The sequence below is a fragment of the Gadus chalcogrammus genome, chromosome 16 (assembly GCF_026213295.1).
Source record: "Gadus chalcogrammus isolate NIFS_2021 chromosome 16, NIFS_Gcha_1.0, whole genome shotgun sequence".
Lineage (NCBI taxonomy): Eukaryota > Metazoa > Chordata > Actinopteri > Gadiformes > Gadidae > Gadus > Gadus chalcogrammus.
The window spans coordinates 15,893,586-15,916,854 of record NC_079427.1 but is presented as its reverse complement, the minus strand read 5'-3'; the positions used below and the strand labels follow the sequence as shown (position 1 = coordinate 15,916,854).

Sequence of the window (23,269 nt, the reverse complement as noted above, 5' to 3'; positions counted from 1 at the left end):
ACATCTTTATCGTTATAAAAACATTACATTTGTGTGGCGTTTCTCCATGACATACAAAATACTGTTGCAAGGATAAGGTGTATGTAAAAATATATATTTGTATCCAACAGGGGGCAGCAAAGGTCCTTGCCCAATTCATAGGTTCTGCTTCATCGTTCTTGAAAGCCTTTGTAGAGCGCACTTTAGAGGCAGCAGCTGCGGGGAGTAGTGGCCCGCCAGATTAGGATATACTAAATCATGAAACACCTTAAGGCAAATAAAAAAATGTAATAGTTTGGTTGTTACTTTAATTGTGTGGAACAATAGCAAAGGTAAAAATCAACAAACAATAAAAACAAAAATTAGCAACAGATGTACTTTTTGTATGAAACAATTGTAAAATTGTTGTCAAACAAATTATCAACAAACAATTGTTGCAATAATCTCTGCTCTGATTGCATAAACACTTTCTACACACAATGTAGTCATTCTCTGTCAATACTTTATTTAAAATGTGATGATGGATATAAAGGTGAGTGTGTAGCGGTTTCAGGCTACATCAATGTACATTACAACAGAGTAATATATTCAACATTCCTTCTATTATTTTAACACTTTAGTGTAAACAGTTGAAACAACCTGTTTCTGAGTGTTGCGAAGAATCAAACCTCTTAGGTTTGCATTGTGATATTGTAGGAATCTGGATTCATACCATTTGAAATGTAAATTTCAACACATAAGACACAAAAATAGCGACTAAAGTGAAGTGTGGACCAACATACCATTTTAACTTTGATATTATACATAGTATAAAATGTAAAAAAAGAAAAACAATGACTAGGTTATTTATGATTAACCGATATATACTATCATCCTCATCATCATCATCATCATCATAATATTCAGTCATATTGCTTGGCAAATAATATATAAGAGTAGGGGGTTTTGCACACGAAAGTACTAAATACAATCTTATAGATAACAGCTATCGTATAAACTAAGAAGTCATCCCATCCATTTTCCTTTCATAATTGCAATAATCTTCTATTAAATAATGTAACTTTGCTTACCAAAAATACCAACAAACTTCTACATGTACAGTTTGGTGATAGTTTTGTTGTTTTACAAAAAAGCTTTTATATGTTTACAGTGACAGGTGTAATAGTCTTACAAAAAAATTAAAAAAAAGTCTCCATTTGTCACATTCCCTATTTCAAGGAGGGCTTAGCTTCTTAATGAAATGTAGACAAATGTACATTTGCCCATTGGTTTGTTCACAGGTGCTCCGGACTTCCAACAGTGGAGCTGAAGGAGTTGCATTGTAAACTCATTTACTCATAAACACATGGTCCTGGCTGCTGGTCCTGAGTCTGCTTGGTTCCTCTATCCCTGTAGGATGTCCCGGCTACATCTGGGCCCCATGGTCCGCCAGGCAGTCTCTCTGACTGGCCTGGCTCTCCACACCAGTGTGTGTGTGTGTGTGTGTGTGTGTGACACGGTGTTCCAGTGAGTGCTGCTCTACATCATTTGCTGTGCTGCGCCCGCTTGCCCAGCCTGAGCCACTGCTTCCAGGGGGACTGGGCTTTCTCCTGGTCCACTTCCAACCCCCAGGAGGTGGGCGGGGTGGGCTGGCCGGTCCGAGGGGAGGTTGCTGGTGTGGTGTTGGGCTTTCTGAAGAAGGACATGCCATTGGAGTGCGGAGGATTTCTCTGCAGTTGCTCTGACTGTTGCTGTGCTTTCAGCTGCTGGTTGATGATGATCTGGATGTCCTCCTAGGTTTGATACGTGTACAAGAAGGAATTAGGGTGAGAATTGGATACAGTATTTTCAATAATTTGCTTGTTTAATCATACAAGAGTTATATACAAGTTATAACAATGTTCCCCATTCGTATCAGACAAAAAGTACTCTTGCCACTAGAGGTCCCCAGTCGCTAAGCAAATGGATTAGTCATGGCTCAGGCAAAAGTCTGTGAACACCTGTTGCAATTAGTCATGCATCTGACAGGGCTGTAAGGGGGTTGGACATGTCAGGGATCAGCCATTGAGGAGATAGTAGGCCTATTTGAGATTAACAAGGTGTTTTTTTTCCAGATCCAAGACATTGATAATGGTCTTCTAGTAAAACAAAATATATATCTTTACCATTTGGTCGAAAGTCTCATCAGAAGCAAATTTCAATGTCACAGTTGTGCACATTTTGAGCATGGGTAAAGCCAATGGGAATTGAACTCCTAGCTCTGGCTGGTTGTGTTAATGTCATGATCGACCACTTTAGCTGCACAGGACCTTGAAGCACTCACACAGCATAGTAACATGTTCAGCCTTCATAAAGACCCTACCTGCCAGGCCTCTAGCTCCTGTGACAGCACCAGTTTGCGCTGGATGGCTTCCAGCAGCTGGTTGTTCAGAGACATCATCTCATTTTTACTCCTCACAAGCTCCATCTCCATTAGGTTCTTCCTATTGTGATAAAAGCAATGAGTCATTAACCCACAATGCTAAATACATCAGCCATCAAACATTTCTATAGTAAAAGTATTACGCGAACATGCAAAAGCCATCTTGTATAGCTGCCATCATCGTTAAGCTCATGATCAATTCTGAAAGCATTGAGCTGTGTTATTAAGCGCTAAATTAAACATAGCTTTGGTTCCACCATATAAAGCTGTAGTTTTGATTACTATGAAAAAACATAAAATTAATCAATTCATGTATTTTGTAACGTAAAAATGGCCATGCATAAGAAACAACACTGTGTAGCAGCTTACTTGGCTATGGCTTCATCTCGATCTTTGATGGCCTGTTGTACGACCTCTTTCTGCTCCTGTTGGTGTTCCAGTTCTGTCCGCAACTCTGCATTCTTCTGCTGTAAATCAGTGTTCTGGAAAGGTAGAAACACCAAAGAATAAAGTCACACCACTGCTAACCTTTTAGCTCTAGGTTTGATAAGAGCACACATCCTAATTATGGGTGAGAGTGCAGACAATGTAAAGAGCAATCATTTCCTGTATATCTGGATTTTGGTTTGAACAATGTTCTGGCTGAAAGTGACTTAAATGACTTTCACTGACTTTCACCTATTTTCAATTATTTTACGAGTATCAATTGTTCATTCAACTGCTTTATTTGATCTTTAATTAACAAGTGTCCTTTTTGCTCCTCATTTGCCAAAGGAAAGCTGTAGTAGACATATACTAGCATTTCCATACTTCCACAGTGCTTTCGGATATGAATATGTAAATAATTGAGTTGTAAATAATTGAGTTGTGAAGATGTCGTTGCATTACTATTATTTAATCACTATAGAATCAACTAGAAGCTTACACTTAGAAAATGAAAGTACTTTTTGGAAGAGGCTCAACCAATAATGCTATCCATCCATCCATCCATCCATCCATATATATATATATATATATATATATATATATATATATATATATATAAATAAATAACTCAACAGGAAAGATATAATATATACATAAAAATATATATATATATAACTCAACAGGAAAGACTACTGTCCCAGTAGCACGGTAGCATTGACTGAAACCCGGAGAGCCCAACTAATAAAGCACGCCCCGGGCGCTACCCTCCACAAAGCTGTTCCTCTTGTCTCTGCGTTACCTGATCCCGGAGCTCTGAAGCGCTCGGGTTCCCACACAGATCACTCCTCCAATCCACAAAGGCTGAATTCATCTCCTAGAAGACAGACGTTAACAGAGAGAAAGAGAAGGAGAGGCAGGGAGAACGAGACAGAGAGAGAGCCAGAGAGTGAGTTGAGGATCTGGTATCAGGCAGTGCATTCCACACAGATTGACCAAAAAAATAGCGAGTTTTGTAACGTTGACCTATTTGCATTCATTGTCTGCCCTGGGGGAGGCTTTCTCTGTGTTCGTATATTCAAGTTGTTTATGGTCTATCGGAAAAAACACTTGCCAAATAAAATGTCAATATAATATATATAATATAAATCTATGTCTACCTAGAAGAATGTATTACACATTTTCTATGGCACCGTTCAGAGGCTGACCTACATAATATACAACTCCTCTGCTATTGTCAAGCAACATTGATGTCAAATAGCAACAGCATCATTTACAGCTAGCTTCTGGCAACTGAATCTACCGCACTCACCTGTGGGCAGCCGGAGTCGGCCAGGCTTCTTGCCGTGTTCGTCAGCTGGCAGAGCAAGGCGTTCATGTCCCCCCCAACAGGAAGGCACCCTGGTGCATCCGTGCCCCGGGTCAACGGAAGAAGCAACTGGATTGCCGAAGACACTTCTTGCCTCACCTAAGACAATAAAAGCAGGACCTCGTTTTTAAGCTTTTGGGTTGTAGTTGGCGGTAAATAGGTGGCTAAAGCTTCATTGATACATGCTGAAAAATAAGATCAAAATCCTTCTTGGAAGCTGGAGGTTGCCCTACATGACCCCGACTGATCACAGATACTGTGGGATGATTGTAAGGCCGTTGGAAGCATGCGAAAGAGGCGGACCGAAACTATCCACTCCAAACCAAGTGCTGGTCCCTCCTTCATTAAAAAAAAGAATCAGCATGTCCTCAATCGCATATCATCCACAGTGACCTCATACTACACTCACCACCGTGGTAGTCTACCTTACTCCTAGCTTACAGCGTTATAGTACCATAATGAAACAAAGGAATTGACACACTACACGCTACAACCGTTAGTGTTTGAAATCCGATTATAGACCTCTCAAAGATTTTCTATTGTCACGGCTCTGTTCTAACGGTGAATGTACAATAGACACGCAAACGTGTAGTCTTCCAATAAGGAAACATTCCTACATTGTTAGGACAGGAACTGTAGGGAACAGGATGTGTGGTGAATGGCTCATGGGTGTAGTTATAAATCACATCATCCCGATACGAAAACACAACATCACAGTAGCCAATCAGAGAGTAAGAACTAGACAAATCTTCTTGTCTTTTACAGTTATTATTGCAATGAGCTTTATCCTGATCCCCTAGGCTGAAATCCCATGTTCTTGTGTCGTTTATATATCTTTTTTACATTAAAAGTCAGGATGTTTATGTATATACCATTGCAAAGTGAGAATTACAGGATGTAATTCCATTATGTTCCAGTATGGAGATAAAATACAGTTATTGAGACATTTTAATGCCAGTGGGAGAAGTGAAATCTGGAAATCAAAACAAAAATCAAAGGATATTAAGAGATTAGGTGTCTCCGTACCATTTTACTCTGGCTCTCAAATGGGCATGAATGCCAACACAAATAAACACTTTGTAACTTTTTGACCATGAGAACTCAGTAACTTGTTAAAGTACATTGTAGTCTTTGTTGACAACTCAACACAGAATTGGCCCACTGTTGCAAACTAAACTGTACCAAGGTAAAGCCAGTGTTGCACCTCCTACCTGCCATACCTCAGGTATCACTGTTTTGTTGTTATATCAAATCACATGGCCTCACCAACAGTAGCAGCCTCAAGCCGAGCCTTATTATTTTGGTAACACAAGAATATATTGTGCAGGAAAGCTTTAAAGACTTTATAGACAGGATCTTCATTTTCTTTAATAGAGGGTAGGTTAATACGCCTGTAAGTCTATAACTAAATCCCTGAACATTAGTTTGATAGCTCTACCCAACTGTGTATTACGTGGAAAATAAAATAACAAAAAAAATGATGGAAAAGTACATGGAAAATATAGACGTAATCAATCACACCTTTGCACCATCAATCATTCCTTTAACAACTAGTGCTTGTGTGATGTCATGTTTAGTCTTTCAATTATTGTTTTTTTATTGCTGTATGTTGTCATTGATTTGGTAGCAACATAACAATGACTATGAAGAATAAAACCTGCCCTCAATGTCTGTGAAGCAAGACTTCCTGAACTGTGGTCGATCAAAAGGCACACGTCATTCGTGTGCATTTGATTCCATCAGCAGAACTGCAAGGTGCATTTGGTTAGCTCCTTAAATTGTGTTTCAAATTAATCGATACAATTTCCCTCTTTAGGAAAATCTCTACATGTGGGAATAGTAACGAGTTTATAAAAAAAAAAAAAAACATTTGAACTCCACTTTCCCTGACTTGAGATAAGCAACTTGCTGAGCAGGAATGATCGGTTCTGGGGAGGTCATTTAGTTATGCGTCTATATACAGAGTCACAGATTATGATCTCTGTCTACCCTCTAGCAATGCCATTTCGTTTTTGTATTCTCTTGAATACCATTCAGCTACACTGCAGTCAGCTCAGCAGCACCAAAAGCAGGTCACTATTTTGTGTTTTTGTTCAAATGCACCCTTTCAAAGTATGAGTTTCTGGCTCCATACCTGTTCTGTGCTGAGGCCCATCTCTGCTGTAGCCAGGCTGCTCTCCAGCTCTGACAGCAGGGAGGAGTCCCCGTGGCTCCTGGCCTCCTGGAAGGACACCTCCTCCTGCAGCTCATCCAGCTGGGTCTGCAGCTCCCGGGATCGGCCATGCTCCTTCTCTACCTCCCCCCGCGCCTCGCTCAGCTGCACACACACACACACACACACACACACACACACACACACACACACACACACACACACACACACACACACACACACACACACACACACACACACACACACACACACACACACACACACACACAATAATGAACTATTCAAAGTATAATATTTTAAATGCTTATTATATACAGTTGAAATTATATATACTAGGGTGCCTACATATAATAAATCAGGGATTACTAAACAAAACCTACATGTGCAATAGACTGGGCACAGATTACTTGTTTACTAGATGTTTCTATAAAATCCTTCAAAGACGGCCAGAAGAAAATCCTGATACACTAGATTCCAATCTAATGCCAAACGAATGACGTTGCAAATTTTGCAGCATAGTGCTGGAATCCAGAATTACAAGTAATAAGTGAAACAATTGCAGAGATGAGGTGATAACCTGGTAGTGCTTCCAAAATTTGACCGAAACCCAAGTAAATCACAGAGAGTTCTTGCCCTGGCCATTTTCAGTCCACTTACACCGTGTGGGTTTGGAAGTGTTTGCGTATCTCTGTATAATGAACGTACCTTCTTCTTCTTCGTAGCATTTGAGAGTATTTGTATTGTGTTTGAGTATACCTGTGTATCATTTCAGCGTGTGCGAGTGCGTCTGTCTGTCTGTCTGTCTGTCTGTCTGTCTGTCTGTCTGTCTGTCTGTCTGTCTGTCTGTCTGTCTGTCTGTCTGTCTGTCTGTCTGTCTGTCTGTCTGTCTGTCTGTCTGTCTGTCTGTCTGTCTGTCTGTCTGTCTGTCTGTCTGTCTGTCTGTCTGTCTGTCTGTCTGTCTGTCTGTCTGTCTGTCTGTCTGTCTGTCTGTCTGTCTGTCTGTCTGTCTGTCTGTCTGTCTGTCTGTCTGTCTGTCTGTCTGTCTGTCTGTCTGTCTGTCTGTCTGTCTGTCTGTCTGTCTGTCTGTCTGTCTGTCTGTCTGTCTGTCTGTCTGTCTGTCTGTCTGTCTGTCTGTCTGTCTGTCTGTCTGTCTGTCTGTCTGTCTGTCTGTCTGTCTGTCTGTCTGTCTGTCTGTCTGTCTGTCTGTCTGTCTGTCTGTCTGTCTGTCTGTCTGTCTGTCTGTCTGTCTGTCTGTCTGTCTGTCTGTCTGTCTGTCTGTCTGTCTGTCTGTCTGTCTGTCTGTCTGTCTGTCTGTCTGTCTGTCTGTCTGTCTGTCTGTCTGTCTGTCGTCTGTCTGTCTGTCTGTCTGTCTGTCTGTCTGTCTGTCTGTCTGTCTGTCTGTCTGTCTGTCTGTCTGTCTGTCTGTCTGTCTGTCTGTCTGTCTGTCTGTCTGTCTGTCTGTCTGTCTGTCTGTCTGTCTGTCTGTCTGTCTGTCTGTCTGTCTGTCTGTCTGTCTGTCTGTCTGTCTGTCTGTCTGTCTGTCTGTCTGTCTGTCTGTCTGTCTGTCTGTCTGTCTGTCTGTCTGTCTGTCTGTCTGTCTGTCTGTCTGTCTGTCTGTCTGTCTGTCTGTCTGTCTGTCTGTCTGTCTGTCTGTCTGTCTGTCTGTCTGTCTGTCTGTCTGTCTGTCTGTCTGTCTGTCTGTCTGTCTGTCTGTCTGTCTGTCTGTCTGTCTGTCTGTCTGTCTGTCTGTCTGTCTGTCTGTCTGTCTGTCTGTCTGTCTGTCTGTCTGTCTGTCTGTCTGTCTGTCTGTCTGTCTGTCTGTCTGTCTGTCTGTCTGTCTGTCTGTCTGTCTGTCTGTCTGTCTGTCTGTCTGTCTGTCTGTCTGTCTGTCTGTCTGTCTGTCTGTCTGTCTGTCTGTCTGTCTGTCTGTCTGTCTGTCTGTCTGTCTGTCTGTCTGTCTGTCTGTCTGTCTGTCTGTCTGTCTGTCTGTCTGTCTGTCTGTCTGTCTGTCTGTCTGTCTGTCTGTCTGTCTGTCTGTCTGTCTGTCTGTCTGTCTGTCTGTCTGTCTGTCTGTCTGTCTGTCTGTCTGTCTGTCTGTCTGTCTGTCTGTCTACCTACCTACCTACCTGTTGGCTCTGCTGCTGGTTGTGCTGGTCCTGCAGGGCCAGCTGAGTTTGTATGGAGGCTAGGCTCTCCCTCAGCTCTGCGTTCTCCTGACACATACTCGCCAGACGCTCCTCCAAAGCCTGCTCCCTCTGGGTCAGACGCATCACCTAGATGGGCCCAGGCATGCCAGATTAGCCCATATGTTACACTGCAATGTTTAGCCCAGTGATGACTACCACTTATAAAATCAATGGTTTTCAATGGCAAGTGCCATTGAAAACAGTCCCAATGACAATGGGAGCGGTCGAATCGATATCGAATAGCTTTAGGAAATCAATGGCGATACCCAGCCCGGGCTAGGATTGAGTTAGGCTATGGTTTTATAGTATCCGCTTTATTCATAATAAAAAATGTAATACAATTATAAATGATTATATCCTATTTTAAATAAAGCAATTCAGGCCATGTGTAATTTAAAGTGACTTTAGTTGTTGGTGGGTAATGCCGCTCCTACCTGCTCCCTCATGGCACTGATCAGCTCGTCGTCCTGGGTACTGCTATGGGTTCCCGCTTGGTTGAGCTGTTCCTTTAGAGCTTGCAGCTCACTGGACATGGCTCTCTCCACCTCCATGGCCTGCCAACACAGCATTTACCCAAGGCAATTAACACTGGCGCAGTTAAAAAAAAAGGGAAATCATTGAAGCCTTTTAATTATGATGCAGTGTAACCATCAGTTAGCCTACCACAGAAATAAAAATACTTTGCAGTAAATTGAGAGTTGGCCTTTCAATGTTGGAATTAAAGGGGTCATGTTGTGTTCTTCTGCTCCATGGGCCAAACTCAACTCTGCCTGTTGACAAACTTCTGCTGGTTCAGCCCCCTGTCCCCATTTTCTGAAGCATGAAGGGACCAACACAATAGGGACGGCTTCCTTTGAATATCATAAAATGGCATCAAACGTGGACTCTACAACCACACGACTGTTCCAACAGTAACAATTTGCTCCCAAACGATGAAAGACTAGTATCTTTGTCCCAATCCCCACTCCGCCCCACCCGGGAACTCCTAGTACCCCTTACTCAGCGTTTCGGCGGGCCCCTGTCAGATCCCATCAATGCCACACAATAGAGGATGAAAGGCCAGACTGTGTGGCAGATGGAGCCAGGGGACGGGCATCTTGGCCATGGCATTGACATGGCAGTGCCACATTAGACAACCAAGTGGCCGGGCGGGGGTATTGGGAGGGGAAAGAGAACATCTGTATTACTATCAGCGTAAATGGGTACAAAGGATAAGCCTGTGGGGTGGGGGGGCTGGAGGGTGTTGTGGGATAGGCCGCAGGTTTATGTGGGTGTGCTGAGCGCCGATAGCGGGACAGCAAAAAGGGAAACCGAAAGACATCTTGAGGGGCCCGCTTGGAGACGCTTGGTGCGTAGGTGGGGAACGCGCGCCAGCCTCCATTATCCCCCATGGGGACCATTTAGCACAGAGGCACGCCGCGTCCTCACAATAGAGGCAGCGACCCACTGGGAATTAACAGAGTCCCCCGGCTGGAAGGAGGACGCTCCGTTTGCTGGGAGCACAAAGGACCCGCCAGGGGGATGTCCCCTCAAAGGGCCCCTTTGCCGCTCCCCCATCCACCCCCTCCCCCCCCCTTCCCCAAAACGTCAGCCTCCAGCCGAAGCAGTATGCCGGGTTGTCCGACGACAGCTGAGTACCCCAGCGATTGGTGCAGCACGGCGGGGATCACTCTGAGGGTGTGACCCAAACAAGCCATTTCCCCCAGGATAGAGAGGTGTTTGGGGGGGGAGGAAATCTATATTGTGTTCTGCTTCATGTTAGCGAGCCCCCAGGACGCTCTGCACTAGAAGCCAAAAGGTCAGGGGCTGCCTCAAACCTGGCCACTCTTTTGAAAAATAACGGAAGCCCGGCGTGAAGCATGTTACAGGTGTCTGGTGTCCTCAGTATATTGTGTTTTATTTTGAGATATTTGGAACGGTTTGACTTTAACAGTCTTCCAATTATATAACTATGACGTGAGGTTCAGTCATTTTTTGCCCAAGTATCTGTACTTCTACTTGGGGTAAGACTGTGTGTACTTTTGCCTCCTCTGCCCACCACTCATGCCTGCAGGAAGTGACCATGTGACAGGTCTTAACAGTAGCTTTATTTAAGCTGTTGGTAAGCGTACTAGGATTAAAATAGATTCAACTATGACTCACTGGGACCAATACATTGAATGAAACAGGTTTATTCATTGGCCATTATTTAAGCCTTATATGCATTGTTTATTTTCGAACTAATTTATTCTTATTGTTGCTACTGTAGATAGTCTTATCTGTCTCTGACAGTGTTTGACTACATGACCACATATTCCAAGCAAACTTGAGTATTTTCTTATGAAACTACTCAATACTTCCATTACAGGCCAACACTTTGTCCCAACAAGACCTCAATATCAGCATTTCTGAGAAGTGATTTGTTATGAAGCCAAAGACATGTGTTCAAACGAAGTAGAAATGGAAGTGTTTCAAAGTCTATCCACATTCTTTTTGATGCCTCAGATGGTATATAAATCACATAACCTTGAGGCGGTACATGTTTAGATGAATCAGGATTGAGCCCCTCTCAGCAATGTGCCAGCAACTCCATGGGGTCACCTCCCCACACCAAATAAACAGTGATGGGTAAAAATACAGTTTATGCCAGACTCTTATCTATTGGGATTGCAGAATATATCAACAAAAATATCTTTCTATCAAATCCCCCAAAACATTTACTTATTTACTATCTGAACATCACATTTGGTCCTTTCTTTGCTATATGTCTTGTATACACTAGCTTTGTGCTTTTTCACTCACACCACAATTTCCTTTTCAGTAGTACCACATGATTAAATAGGAAACTCTAATCAAGCATAACTCCAGACACTACCAGTCTGAGGTTGCTAGTTAGAGGTCTGTGGTAAGCGTTGTCTTCACTCCTATCTAGTTTTCCATGATGATACCTACTCCCTCCCCTACATTCTTGCAAAGCACTGGTTAAAATGGCAGATTCTCAGAGATACCGAGTTCCATTAAAACCAATCTTATCCCAGCCTTTAAGCCGGGAAACTTTCCTTATCTGTGGCAAATTCAACGATTTCCAGTTGCCAAAATAATATACCTTAACATTTATTCTTTTACACGCAATCTCAACCTCCTTTTCTATAAATAAACTGTAAATAAACCCCCCTACTCTTACCATGCAGATAATCCCCTCCACAGGTGAGTGTAAGGGGGGATCTGACTCACTCACCGTGTAAGCCACTGCTGCTAACTTTGCAGGAGGGGAACTCAAATCCACCTCCAGAGGAGATGGACTGGAGTCATCACAGAAGGAGCCAGCAGACTTCACACGCTTCATGTTCCTCAACACAGGTTTCCTTTCTCCCTTTGGGGTTTTCCAGAAACCGAAGATCTATTCTATGCGAATGGTAGCTGATTCCACTCAGCCAAAAACAGCCCTTTCTATGACATTCTCCTTCTCTTCAATACAACCTTCTCCTTGAACAGAAAAATGCTTCTGCTACTAAGTTATTTCCTGGCATTGCTCCTGACAGACTTTGGTCTGCTCTGGTCACCTTATGCATAGTTCCTTATTTTCAGGACTTTGACACCCTGGGGGAATGCTTGGTTTTAAATATTTGATGTCATACTAGCAAGTTAGCCATTACATAGTTATTCTTTCAACCACCCTGCATAGCTGAAAAGCCTGTCAATCCTCTGTTGCTGTTGACGTTACACCATAATAATGTGGCGCAAAGCTATCCCTGTCGGCCTGCCTGTCTGTCTGTCCTCCCGTTCTAATCAGAACCTTGTTGTTCCTAATTGATAAGAAACCATGAAGCGTTCAGTGCCCGATTTGGTTACACAACACATTTTTATATAACTGATTAAGGTTTAATTATTTGTAAGGTTTAAGAAGATTAAAAATGTTACATAGGTTAAAGGTTACATATTGATGGGTACCATTTTATTTGTGTCATATTTAATAAAAGCAAAAAGGTTCTTGACCATAGTGTATGGTGGTTTCCTTCTAAGCCTAGAGCTACATTCAAACAAGGCTCATGATCCCTGACTCTGTTTATATACATACAGTGTCCATCCAGTCCAGGAACCTGGCATTAGATTACCAACTGAGTTCAATTCAACCTCCTAGTACATGGTTTGAGGATTTTTTTCTTTGGTTGATCATATTGCATCTACATTTGATTTCATATGCAGATATTAGACATTTCCCACACACACACACACACACACACACACACACACACACACACACACACACACACACACACACACACACACACACACACACACACACACACACACACACACACACACACACACACACACACACACACAAAATGGTGGCCTTGCTGGAGGACAGATAAACTGTTGAACTGATACCTCTGAGGTTGAATGAACACAGAGTTACACTGCACAGATTGGGTAACAGGCCTCTTTTATGAGGCTTTGTTTCTCAGTTACTTGAAAAGCTGTTTTCTGTTTCAGCTACCTGTTTCACCACCACACTTCTATCCATTCTTGTTTCATAGGACATGATTTTGTTATCTTTTGTTATAATCCAAACGGGATGATGTGAGACATACGACACACAAAAACAGAGAAAAGACAAGAATTCTACAATGGCATCGGTCCCCTGAGTCGTCGCTTAACAAAAACCTCCGCCGCACCTAACCCTACTGCCGTTCATCAACCAACGTGGCGTCGCGATGGAGTACTCACGGTACGGAGCTGCTCTCGCAGTCGCTGGGCGTGTTCGGCGTGGTGCTGCTGGGCCTGGCCCTTCTCCCTCTCGGCCTCGTCAACGGCCTGAGTCAGCCTCTCCACCTGGGCCCTCAGCTCACTCACATCACGCTCCAGCTCCCCCACCTGGCTCTCCCACTGCGACTGGCAGCTGGTCAGCTTCAGACGCAGCTCATGCCTGCCCTGCTCCAGCAACTGGCGGGGCGGGAGGTAGAGAAGATCAGAGAACACAACACGGCTTTCTAGTACACAAGACATGGGGTAGACTGGTGCAACTTATAGTGACAACGTAAACTTTAAAGTTTTTGTGTGATAAGAAAATGCATGGAGTTGTCTTGAGGAGCCCTGGCCTTAGAAAAAATGTAATATATTTTGTTGATATAGAAGAGTAAAATTAAAAACCCATGTTTCTACCCAAGCCATGATGTGATGGGAGATTGAGATGGGAGATGGTTGTCCACTTGGCAATTCAACTATTTTATTAGTTATGTGATGAGGTAGAAATATGCAGTTGTGTGAGATAACGTTTAGCTATTTTGTTAACCACAAACACTTTTAAACATTCACAAACCTCTAACATTTAAGCCCTGAGGGAGATTGTGGTGCATCAGGCCCAAACGCCACTTACGTTTTGTTTATCTAAAACTATTCCAATGAGACGGCCACAATTCCTATTGGATGTCATATTTGTGGCAACATATTGCCAAACATAAATATTTGTGCAAACCTTAAATGTTTGTGCAAACCCAAAATGTAAAAACGGCTAGTCTGCTATTGGTTCAGCGTCCGCCCAGTGTCACCTGCAGACTGCATGGAGGTTTTCCACGGACTAACTTGTGGCATTGCATCCAAAACGAGACAAACTTGCGCGCACACAACGCACACTACAACAAGTAAAGACCAGTCAAGGAAAACTTTACTCGGGAGAATATTAAGCACTTTGTAAGCAAAGAATACAATACTACTTCGACATTTCCTGAGTAGATGAATATTTCTTTATCTTGGTGATGGTGCGAAGATCTGTTCCACGTCACGGAAGTCATATATAGCCTTCTTACATTGCTATATGTAGTCAAAACTCAATTGAAAGAGGTATTTAAAGAAAAACCTACCTCAAGTTTGTCTGTGCATTGCTCCTGAAGCTTTTCGCTCCGATCTTTCAACTGACGGTTTTCCAGCAGCAATGCGTTTCCCAGCTGCGCTGCCAAAATAACCTCTTCCTCCTTTTGTTTCAAAGCGGCGAGAAGTTCACTCGGGTCTTGATCATCTGTTATTTCCTCCGTCCCATAATCAAAGAAGCCGTCCTCAAACTCCATGTTCATGGATTTCAACCCCAATTGATCCATTCGATCCATGATGTATCCTAATCAGTCGTTTAAATATCCAATATTTCCAATATATTTTACAGACTTTAATAAATATATAATATTAAATATTGACTTAAATGGAGTCGTGTAGCAGCCCTAGCGATAGGCCAATTAATTTAATCGAAAAGGATAAGGTTTCCTCACAACAATGAGCACCTTGTTGTAGGTCTACCTCACTGCCTCTGAGATACCATCAGGGTTCAAGACGGGCTCTAGCGAAAAGGGGCGGACCTTCTGTCACTTGCAGGTGATGCCCTCCAAAGGTAGATCACGTCACTAAAACAGTATGTCGCTAAGGAACCGTTGATTATTTACGTCCAGTTCACACCTGTTCAATGCCAACTCAAATATGCTGGCCAATTTAAGACATAGATATGCCATTCTGAGTAAGCCTGATAACCACAACACAGCACAAATAACACGGCTGATGTTTGGAAGTAGGCTATGCCTAGTTTTAAAATGTCGACATAAGAAACAGCAATACAAATTTATATTTTTGATAATGAAGCTAATTAAATTAGCTTCATTATCAAGGGAAACATATTCCAGGTCAAATGAAAAAAGGAAAACATAGCCTACAGAAAAAAAAGAAAAACAAAAGTAGGCTAATGGTGAATAATACAATTATGTATCAATGGGGCTTCCAGGTAAAAGTATGTTTCATACTACTGCATATAATAATGGTACAAAACTGAATTCAAGATAAATATCTCTTTCTCTCTTTCTAACACGGCCGAGATCTACGGTACGAACCGAGCTCCGGCTCCGCGATATCGGGACAGAAGCGACGTTGTATCAAACAGGGGGGCGGGGCATACGCAACATGTACAGCCGTTCAAATACACAGGACTTCTCTCATGACCGAATAATATTAAAATGTTCCCGATTTTGCCACCAGGTTTGATAATCCAACGCAAACAATTTCACATGCTTAATCTACTATCTCATGGAATTGTCGACCTACATGGATTATATAATTAAAGCAGTAGGCCTACTGCGTTCGACTGATAACCAGATGGTTGCTAAATTGTTGGTAGATCGGGATATTCCTCTTGCTTTTTCCGATAGGCCTACCTGGGAAGTTATGCTATTTGTAGGTTACTTTTGTGAACAATTAGATGTATAACAGTAATGCTGTAGCCTATATATCGACATAACTTGTATGAACAATTAAAGGCCTACAGTATTTAAAAAAAACTCACACACATAAATCATCATAAAGACTGTCCTTTCTTTTATTTGACAATTTGCATCAGAATAAAGCCTTCCACTACAATCCTGTGTCTTCAGATCAGAGAGGTTGTGCATCCTGCATACGAGCCTCCAATCACCAAAGTCGAATAAATGTAAGGTAAATGTCCTTTTCGTTTTCAAATTGTTACTGCTTTCTAATGTTCTACTCTTGGGATTTTCAGTCATCAGGCATACAAAAAGTCGTATTAGTAAATAATAATGAATTATCACAGCAGTAACAGGGACCTTTTAGTAAACACAATGGCATTTCAAAGTTAGCCCAAAAACAATTTTCTGGTTATGGATAGTCATTTGATCCTTTTCTGGTTATGGAAGGACATTTGAGATTGTAGGCTTTAAACCAGAGTCGTTATCCTTTGTCCTTGGGACCTGGTTGTAAAAAGGAGGATGCCTTGAGCGAACACTGATCGAAACAGTGACCTCTAATGATAGAGAAATACTCCTTCCATCCAATTAAACTGCAAGCCCCTCACAGAACATACTATGTTATTCATGACATAGTTAATATTACAAAAAAATATTTGCTAACAGCGATGCAAGTTCCTACTGGAATCCATAGACAAATAACAGGAACAACACACACCATGCATATCTCTCTAGAGATTGATATGTTTCATTGTTAGGTTTGATATGTTAAGTTTATCTTACAGATGGTTCAGTTAATGTATTGGGTTGTATTGGGTTGTATTAGGTTGTTTAAGTGGAATCACCCAAGTGATACATGGGTTGTTGGGGGAAAATAAGTTGAATTTAGTTGCAGCACCCAGTTGGTTGTGTGCCACAGCACCCCCCTGTGGTAGATCCTGGAACATCACTCCTGTGATGGATCAGCTCAAATGGATTCACAGCGCCCGCCTGTAGGAATAGTTCTACATTAACATCATCCTCTTACATTTTCAGAAAATACTATTTTACTCACAATACTGTTACTCACAGCATTTAGTTGAAACCGTTGATTTATATATAACGATTGTAGGATATATAATCCAATAAATGGTGTCAATGCACCAGTACAAGGTGTATGGGGAACTTGGATATATCATTGAAATGATTTATGGCCATGCAGATTTGTGGCTCAGCATTCTGTGTATCAGAGGAAATGCGTAACTCATTATATCAGCATGTCAAAGTAGGTTCATCTGCTCTCTGTGAACAAGGCCTCATGATTTTATGATTATTATTATCACCAGCAGCCTTTGTATCATCCGTTTGCATATATTCTGTACATATATTGATAACGGTTTGAGTGTGAGCAATCTCAAGTGTGAGCAATCTTAGCATATAACCAGCTTGTTGGATGAAATGTAACACAATACCAGCAGAGCTCTCTTTGGCCTGTCACACAATCAGGGTGGATCATACAATCGTTACCTCGTGTGCTCAAAAACAAAAAGCACCTCTAGTTCCACATGTCTTTATTTTGGGTCAAACTGTGCTACTTACTTTAGGGCTCGCACCACAGGTTTGAGACGGCCCCCCGGGCGGCAGCATGGTGAACTTATCAGAGAACCTGGAACGGGTCAGGATCTCAGCCACATCCCCGTCCACCCCCACTACCTCGTTCACCTGAAATACACAACAAATATACTCCCATTATCCCGTTAAGTCCCCATATCATCATATCAACAATAACCTTTTTTCATTGATAGTTTGCTTTATGTCCTCTATTTTCTCAATCGACCCCAAGCCGCTTGACCAGCAGTCCAACTGACCTTGAAGGTGTACTGAGAGTCCAAGCTAAAGCTCTCCTCCATCCCAGTGATGCCGCCCTGGTACACCACCTCACGGGGTTTACCAGCGCCCCGGGGAACTTTGAACAGGCGGTAAGTGGCTGAGAGGAATTTGAAGTCGCCTTTGTTCCGAAAGGGGTAGAAAGAAAATATATTGAACGTGCTAAATTGCCACAACATTGATACCCAAGCAGGAGGACTATAACGGTACATGAATAGAAAAACGAACCCAGAATGTCCTGCATCTCTTTGTTGAACACTTTGATGGCGGCTCCGCTGACAAAGCGCGGAGGGCTGAAGCCCACCTCCTCCGCCAGCTGCATCAGATCCTCCCACCAGAGGGCTCCACTGAGGCACTCGCCTGTCAACATGAACAAGTTCTCAGTGTTTCCCAGAACCCACCTGCCATTCGATCATTTTGCGTAGAAGATTGGCTACCATTTTTAAAAACAAGCCATAAATACCCCAGAGAACATTGCTGTTTCTTATTTCCTCTGTTAATCTTCCACTGCTGTAGACGTCGCTGAAGTAGAGCTCGCCACCTTCCTGATTACAAAGTGTCAAAAACAACAACGAAAAAACCTTTCAGGCCGCAGAGAGGAGAACAGAACAGCCAGCAACATGATATTCATTTGGAAAGGCAGGTTTTGCCAACAGTAGACATTAGTAATGTGAGTGTAAGGTTGTACACTGTTGGTTAAGATCAGAAATGTTCTGGTGGAAGTTAAGTAATCCTTTGCCATTGAAGGCCAGATAGCTACACTGGGATTTTCTGTAGCACACTAGTTTGTTTAATTGTGGGTGATACAGTTTGGTATATAATGCATAGTTAAGGGGGACATATTATACCACCTGGTGTGAGTGTGATTAGCAGTACAAGCCATTTGGAAATCTGCGTCTACACATTTCCAAATACGAGTTCTGATATTTATACAAATACACTAAGAGTTTTAAAACTAGATTTTCTAAATGCTCAGATCTTTTCACCATCCCATGTTGTAAGGTGGTCGCAGAAAGAGAATATTCAAAGGGGTAGTGAAATAACACAGTATACCTTGAGAACACGGTAAGCTTCCTGCAAAACTGGCTTCTTGTCTGGACACAGATTCACCGCACCATTGGAACTAGGGAAATAAAAAAAAAAAAATGATGGCACTTCAATTAAATTCATATGAATATGTACCAACTATATAAAGAAATATGTTACAATGAAGAAAATTTTGAAAGAAAAGAGGATAGCCAAGCTTACATGCAGATATCATATGTGCTTCCCTCAATCCCAGCTTCATTCAAGGCCTCGAGGTATCCCTGGACAAACCGGATGTTCGGTGCTTTATAGCCAAACGCTTGTGTGTGGTAGTCGGTGTAGGTTCTGGCAACCTCCAGCTAGCCAAACATGAGCAAGAACAAAATCATACAGATATTAGGGTCACATGTTTAGGAAGCATCCCTCTTTGACCTAAAATAAAAAAAAGGTCATTTTGATTACAAATATATCACTCATATATTGGATCAAATTGGTCGTGTCATTATTGTGACTCGTGTTGTGGATAAACACAACACTTTGACTAAATGAGAGAGGTCGAGAGAGCCAAATTTCAGAGATAAAGACTTAATGATCACTAGTGAACAAGTAACCTCAAAACCTGAGTTGGTCTGCAAAGAACTCTGGTTTTGGATCAGGCTTCAGGTTATATTGACCAAACACAACACCCTATGCATGGGGCCAATAAATGTGTCCCAATGCCTCCCGTGTCCCGTCCCCAGATCCACATTAACTGAACATGCACTTATCCTCCGTCTCCGGATCCTCAGTAGATTACAACATAAGGAGTTGACATCTTAAATTGTACATTTATATCAGATGTAAAGTATGTATGTGCAGACATAATAAACCTTAATAAATAAATAAATAAATGTGCTCATGAGATGGGATGTCTACAATCCCTGACTTGAGGTAGTTTACATGTTTAACAAACACAATCTTGAGTAAAGTAGCCATGTTCAATGGGGGATCCTTTCTTCTTTGTGGCCGTCAAAAAGCCCTCTCCGTTTTGGATGGGGTGAGCCAGATACAGAGAGGTTTACAGCTTTGAGGGGTCAAAGTCAGTAAAGTTGACTCTGTGCTTTTCCACACTTATTTCATTCATCTAGGCAAACAAAACAAATTATGTTGCTCCTTAAGGTAACATTGTGTATCGAAGTGAATTCAGATTATGCAAAGCGAAAGGTGTTGAATACTTTAGCAGACAGCATATTTCTTTTTTAATTTTCTTGAAAAATATTTTGTTTTGTAAAACGTATGTCACAGTACTAACTAACTAATAACTAGTTGGTCTTTGGTCTGGTTTCAATCGTGTTGTAATAAGATTAGATTAGATTAAACGTGATTGTCATTGTGCAGCGTACAAGTACAGAGGCAACGGAATGCAGTTAGCGTCTGACCAGAAGTGCAAAAAGCAGCAAGGTGCAGAGCATGTACATGGAATAATATAGATAGTGCGGTATGAACAGTATTAACTCACCAGCTTCTCAGTCATGTCAATGCCGGTGACATTGCCCTTCTCTCCCACCAGCTTACTCAGCATGTAGCAGTCCCTCCCACTCCCACTGCCCAGGTCAAGTACCTGGCAGGCCTCCATGCACTCTGGCACCACCAGGCCACAGCCATAGTACCTGTTGGAATAACAGTTAGAATGGGATGAGGTGAATCAGCTTCATATTTGTCAAGACTCATCTCTGAGTGTGAGTGTCGTTCAATTGACACTACACCCATTACACGTGGCTACTGTGGTTTAACTTCGTTTTAAGTGTCAATGACACTGAAAGAATAATGAAAAATTCTATATCAATAGAAAGATATTTGAATGTTTTGTTACAGTTGGTTAACAACTGTAACAAAACCAACAGAAAAGGTAGCGCTATGTATGATTAAAAGTCGGCATAAACCAAAAAGAGGAAGCAGGACCCAATACCAAAGGGTAATAAACCATGACAAGGTACAAAACAAAAGGAGTGGAGTGGGAGTTCCCCAACCGTTGTAAGAGCTCTTGGTGTTGAAGGAATTGGAGAAAGCTTATGAAACAATGCATCAATGTTGGCACGCTGTTAGCCGGTAAAGACTTAATTGTGGTTGAACGTTGACCCAACGCAAGGTGGTTTACCGACCCATTACATCCTTGCGGACCATCCTTGCACCCACTGCAAGGGCCTGACGTGCGCCTCCCAAAAATGTTAACCTTGTGTCGCAGCGACACAGCAGCAAGGGCTGTGATTGGTCCGCTAACTAAAACCCAACGCAGAACCAAAACAGGTTCACGACTGCGTCAAACCTACTGCATGGTCATTGCATTGCGTCAACGTGGAACCATAACTAAACCATAACTTATGGCTTAATCACAGTTGTCCTTAATCACAGTTAATCACAAAGTCCCAAAGGGCTGAACAGGCCACCTTACATGACACCCCTTAACCCTAGCCCCCCAAAGGGCGAACTCCCTTATTTATCAAGGAAGAATAGTTCAATTGTGTTATAGTGTTTGGGCTATTATTATAGTAAGGGTACTTACTTGGCAATGACTTCAGGGTGCACCATATTAAGAGCATGGCGGATGTGGGCAGGGACAGGCCCGGAGGAGGCCACACAGGCATCGGTCTTCAAATCCGTGGTTTTCTTCAAAACCTTACCATAGAACTCCTAAGATTGGACAAAAGATTGCCATTGTAACACAAAACATGAAAAGCACATATCAGCAACAGAGCTGTAGAATATTACATTCACTGACCGCAGTTTCATTTTTTTTTTTTCATAAAGTCCCCACAGCAGGTTTTAAAATATTCACACACAATACAGTTATATACTTTAAATAAGAATTAAGAAGAGAGCACATACTTTGACTTTCAGGTGTGTGGCGGTTTCCTTGAAGCATTTCTCAATTGAACTGGTAAAAGAGAAAATGATGAGTCATAATTAACTTTGTAAGGGCAGGGTGCTAATTGGGATGAAGTTATGTATGTTCCCCTAGACATTCAAACAGAACTGGTGAAAATATAAATAAGATATACAATACAAATATATATATATTTCTCTGTTGTTTCTTTTTTCAGGCCCTTCAGACAGTTTGTTTGTATGAATATGTTTCTGTCCCAGAATTACCGTTGCACTTTTTCGGATTGAATCAGTTAAAGGCACCCAGTGCAACTTTATGTAAACATTAAATGAAAAATAAACATTCAATTTCTAGTCTTTTTTACACGTAGTAAGTTTCAATAACTCCATACCATTACATATCGACATTCAAGGAGCAAAGATGAGACGTCGTTGTGTGGTGAGAACTGATAGAAAATCGTAAACAACAACAATCGCCGGTGGGGAGAAGCCATTTTTCCATTGACTGGAAGCCTGCTTTATTTATTGTAGGTTACAAAAAATAAAGAAAATGGCGGCATTGTTGTTGTTATCGATTTTCTATCAGTTCTCACCACACAACGACGTCTCATCTTTGCTGCTTGAATGTCGGTATGTAATGGTATGGAGTTATTGAAACTTACTACGTGTAAAAAAGACTAGAAATTGAATGTTTATTTTTAAGCCTCGAAAGTTGCACTGGGTGCCTTTAATTAAAAAAAGTGGTTAAAATGTGTTTCAAAATATATTGAATATTTAAAGAAAAATGCATGTCTTACTTTACTACACCATTGTTGACTGTACCGATATTATTTTATTATTGTAAAAATAGTATACATTATAAAACCTGCCATTGGTTGTGGAATAGTAGTGTTGTGTGATTAATGTTGACAATAAATAAGTAATTAAGTTAATTAGAGATGAATGCACAACCTTTGGCTACATTCTACATTTTGAAATAGTATTACATTTTTATTAATTGTTTTATAGGCATTCGCCCCGCCTGTGCCACAGGGGCTGGCCTGCATCACTATATTTTCCATTATACACTTTTTCTGTTCCTTCTACTGTTCCTTTCTAGCTTCGACGTATCACTTTTATTGTCTAACATTGGAGACCCCCACTACAAAACTTAGATATTTTATATTTATATAAATTCTAAATAAAAACATGTTTGGTTTTTAAGTTTTGTAGTAGGTCTAATCTTATAATAAATGTAGCTATTGTATGCAGATAGCCCAAAAATAAAGTTAACGAACTTTATTGGGCACTTATTCATGATTAATTATAGTTTTTCTTACCCCCCTGTTGCAGCCATCTTGCGCTATGCAAAAAGTTTCGTTGATGGAATGCAGTAGCCTAGTTGTTTTCTGTTAGTTACAGTGATTGTCAAAAAACCTACAATACCCTGAACATATATAATATCACATGCATCCACTGCACACCTACCAATGCAAAATCAGATCAACCCCAAAAGGCATGTCAAAGTTACCCGACAAACCTTCCTGAAAAGATTATCACGCCCCATTTCTATTCAACCTTAGCTCTGACCCATGTTAGCCGTTCCTGTTAAGACCCGCCCACACTGCCTAGAATCACGCCATGATGGACGTTTGACACGCTGCTTGCATAACTGACTGAGTGTTACTTTTTTTTCATATGCTTAAACTATAGGTTATACAAATGTGAATAGTATTTGATATACCCCAAGTTTGCAGACCAAGGAGCGACAGTGACATCTTGGGGCAA

At 41.7% G+C, this 23,269-nt stretch overlaps 2 protein-coding genes across 3 annotated transcripts; both read right to left on the bottom strand.

The window, feature by feature from the left end:
* Window positions 1–207: 207 nt before the first annotated feature.
* Window positions 208–15,021, bottom strand: si:ch211-235m3.5 (BICD family-like cargo adapter 1). Its single transcript, XM_056611912.1, has 10 exons — window positions 14,375–15,021; window positions 13,242–13,457; window positions 8,966–9,085; window positions 8,472–8,618; window positions 6,307–6,489; window positions 4,116–4,271; window positions 3,606–3,680; window positions 2,750–2,862; window positions 2,321–2,441; window positions 208–1,751 (listed from the first exon to the last, which is right to left on the bottom strand). The coding sequence occupies exons 1-10, from the start codon at window positions 14,615–14,617 to the stop codon at window positions 1,503–1,505; spliced, it is 1,623 nt and encodes a 540-aa protein (XP_056467887.1). The 5' UTR covers window positions 14,618–15,021; the 3' UTR covers window positions 208–1,502.
* An 805-nt stretch (window positions 15,022–15,826) lies between these two features.
* Window positions 15,827–23,091, bottom strand: as3mt (arsenite methyltransferase). Of its 2 annotated transcripts, none has more exons than XM_056610654.1 (11): window positions 22,970–23,087; window positions 21,506–21,554; window positions 21,183–21,310; window positions 20,139–20,289; window positions 18,863–18,999; window positions 18,668–18,737; window positions 18,078–18,159; window positions 17,843–17,974; window positions 17,596–17,735; window positions 17,327–17,449; window positions 15,827–16,738 (listed from the first exon to the last, which is right to left on the bottom strand). In XM_056610654.1, the coding sequence occupies exons 1-11, from the start codon at window positions 22,999–23,001 to the stop codon at window positions 16,634–16,636; spliced, it is 1,149 nt and encodes a 382-aa protein (XP_056466629.1). In that variant the 5' UTR covers window positions 23,002–23,087; the 3' UTR covers window positions 15,827–16,633. The 2 variants fall into 2 exon arrangements, with proteins under 2 accessions (XP_056466629.1, XP_056466631.1); XM_056610656.1 differs by having other exon boundaries at window positions 15,828–16,738; window positions 22,822–23,091.
* Window positions 23,092–23,269: the final 178 nt, after the last annotated feature.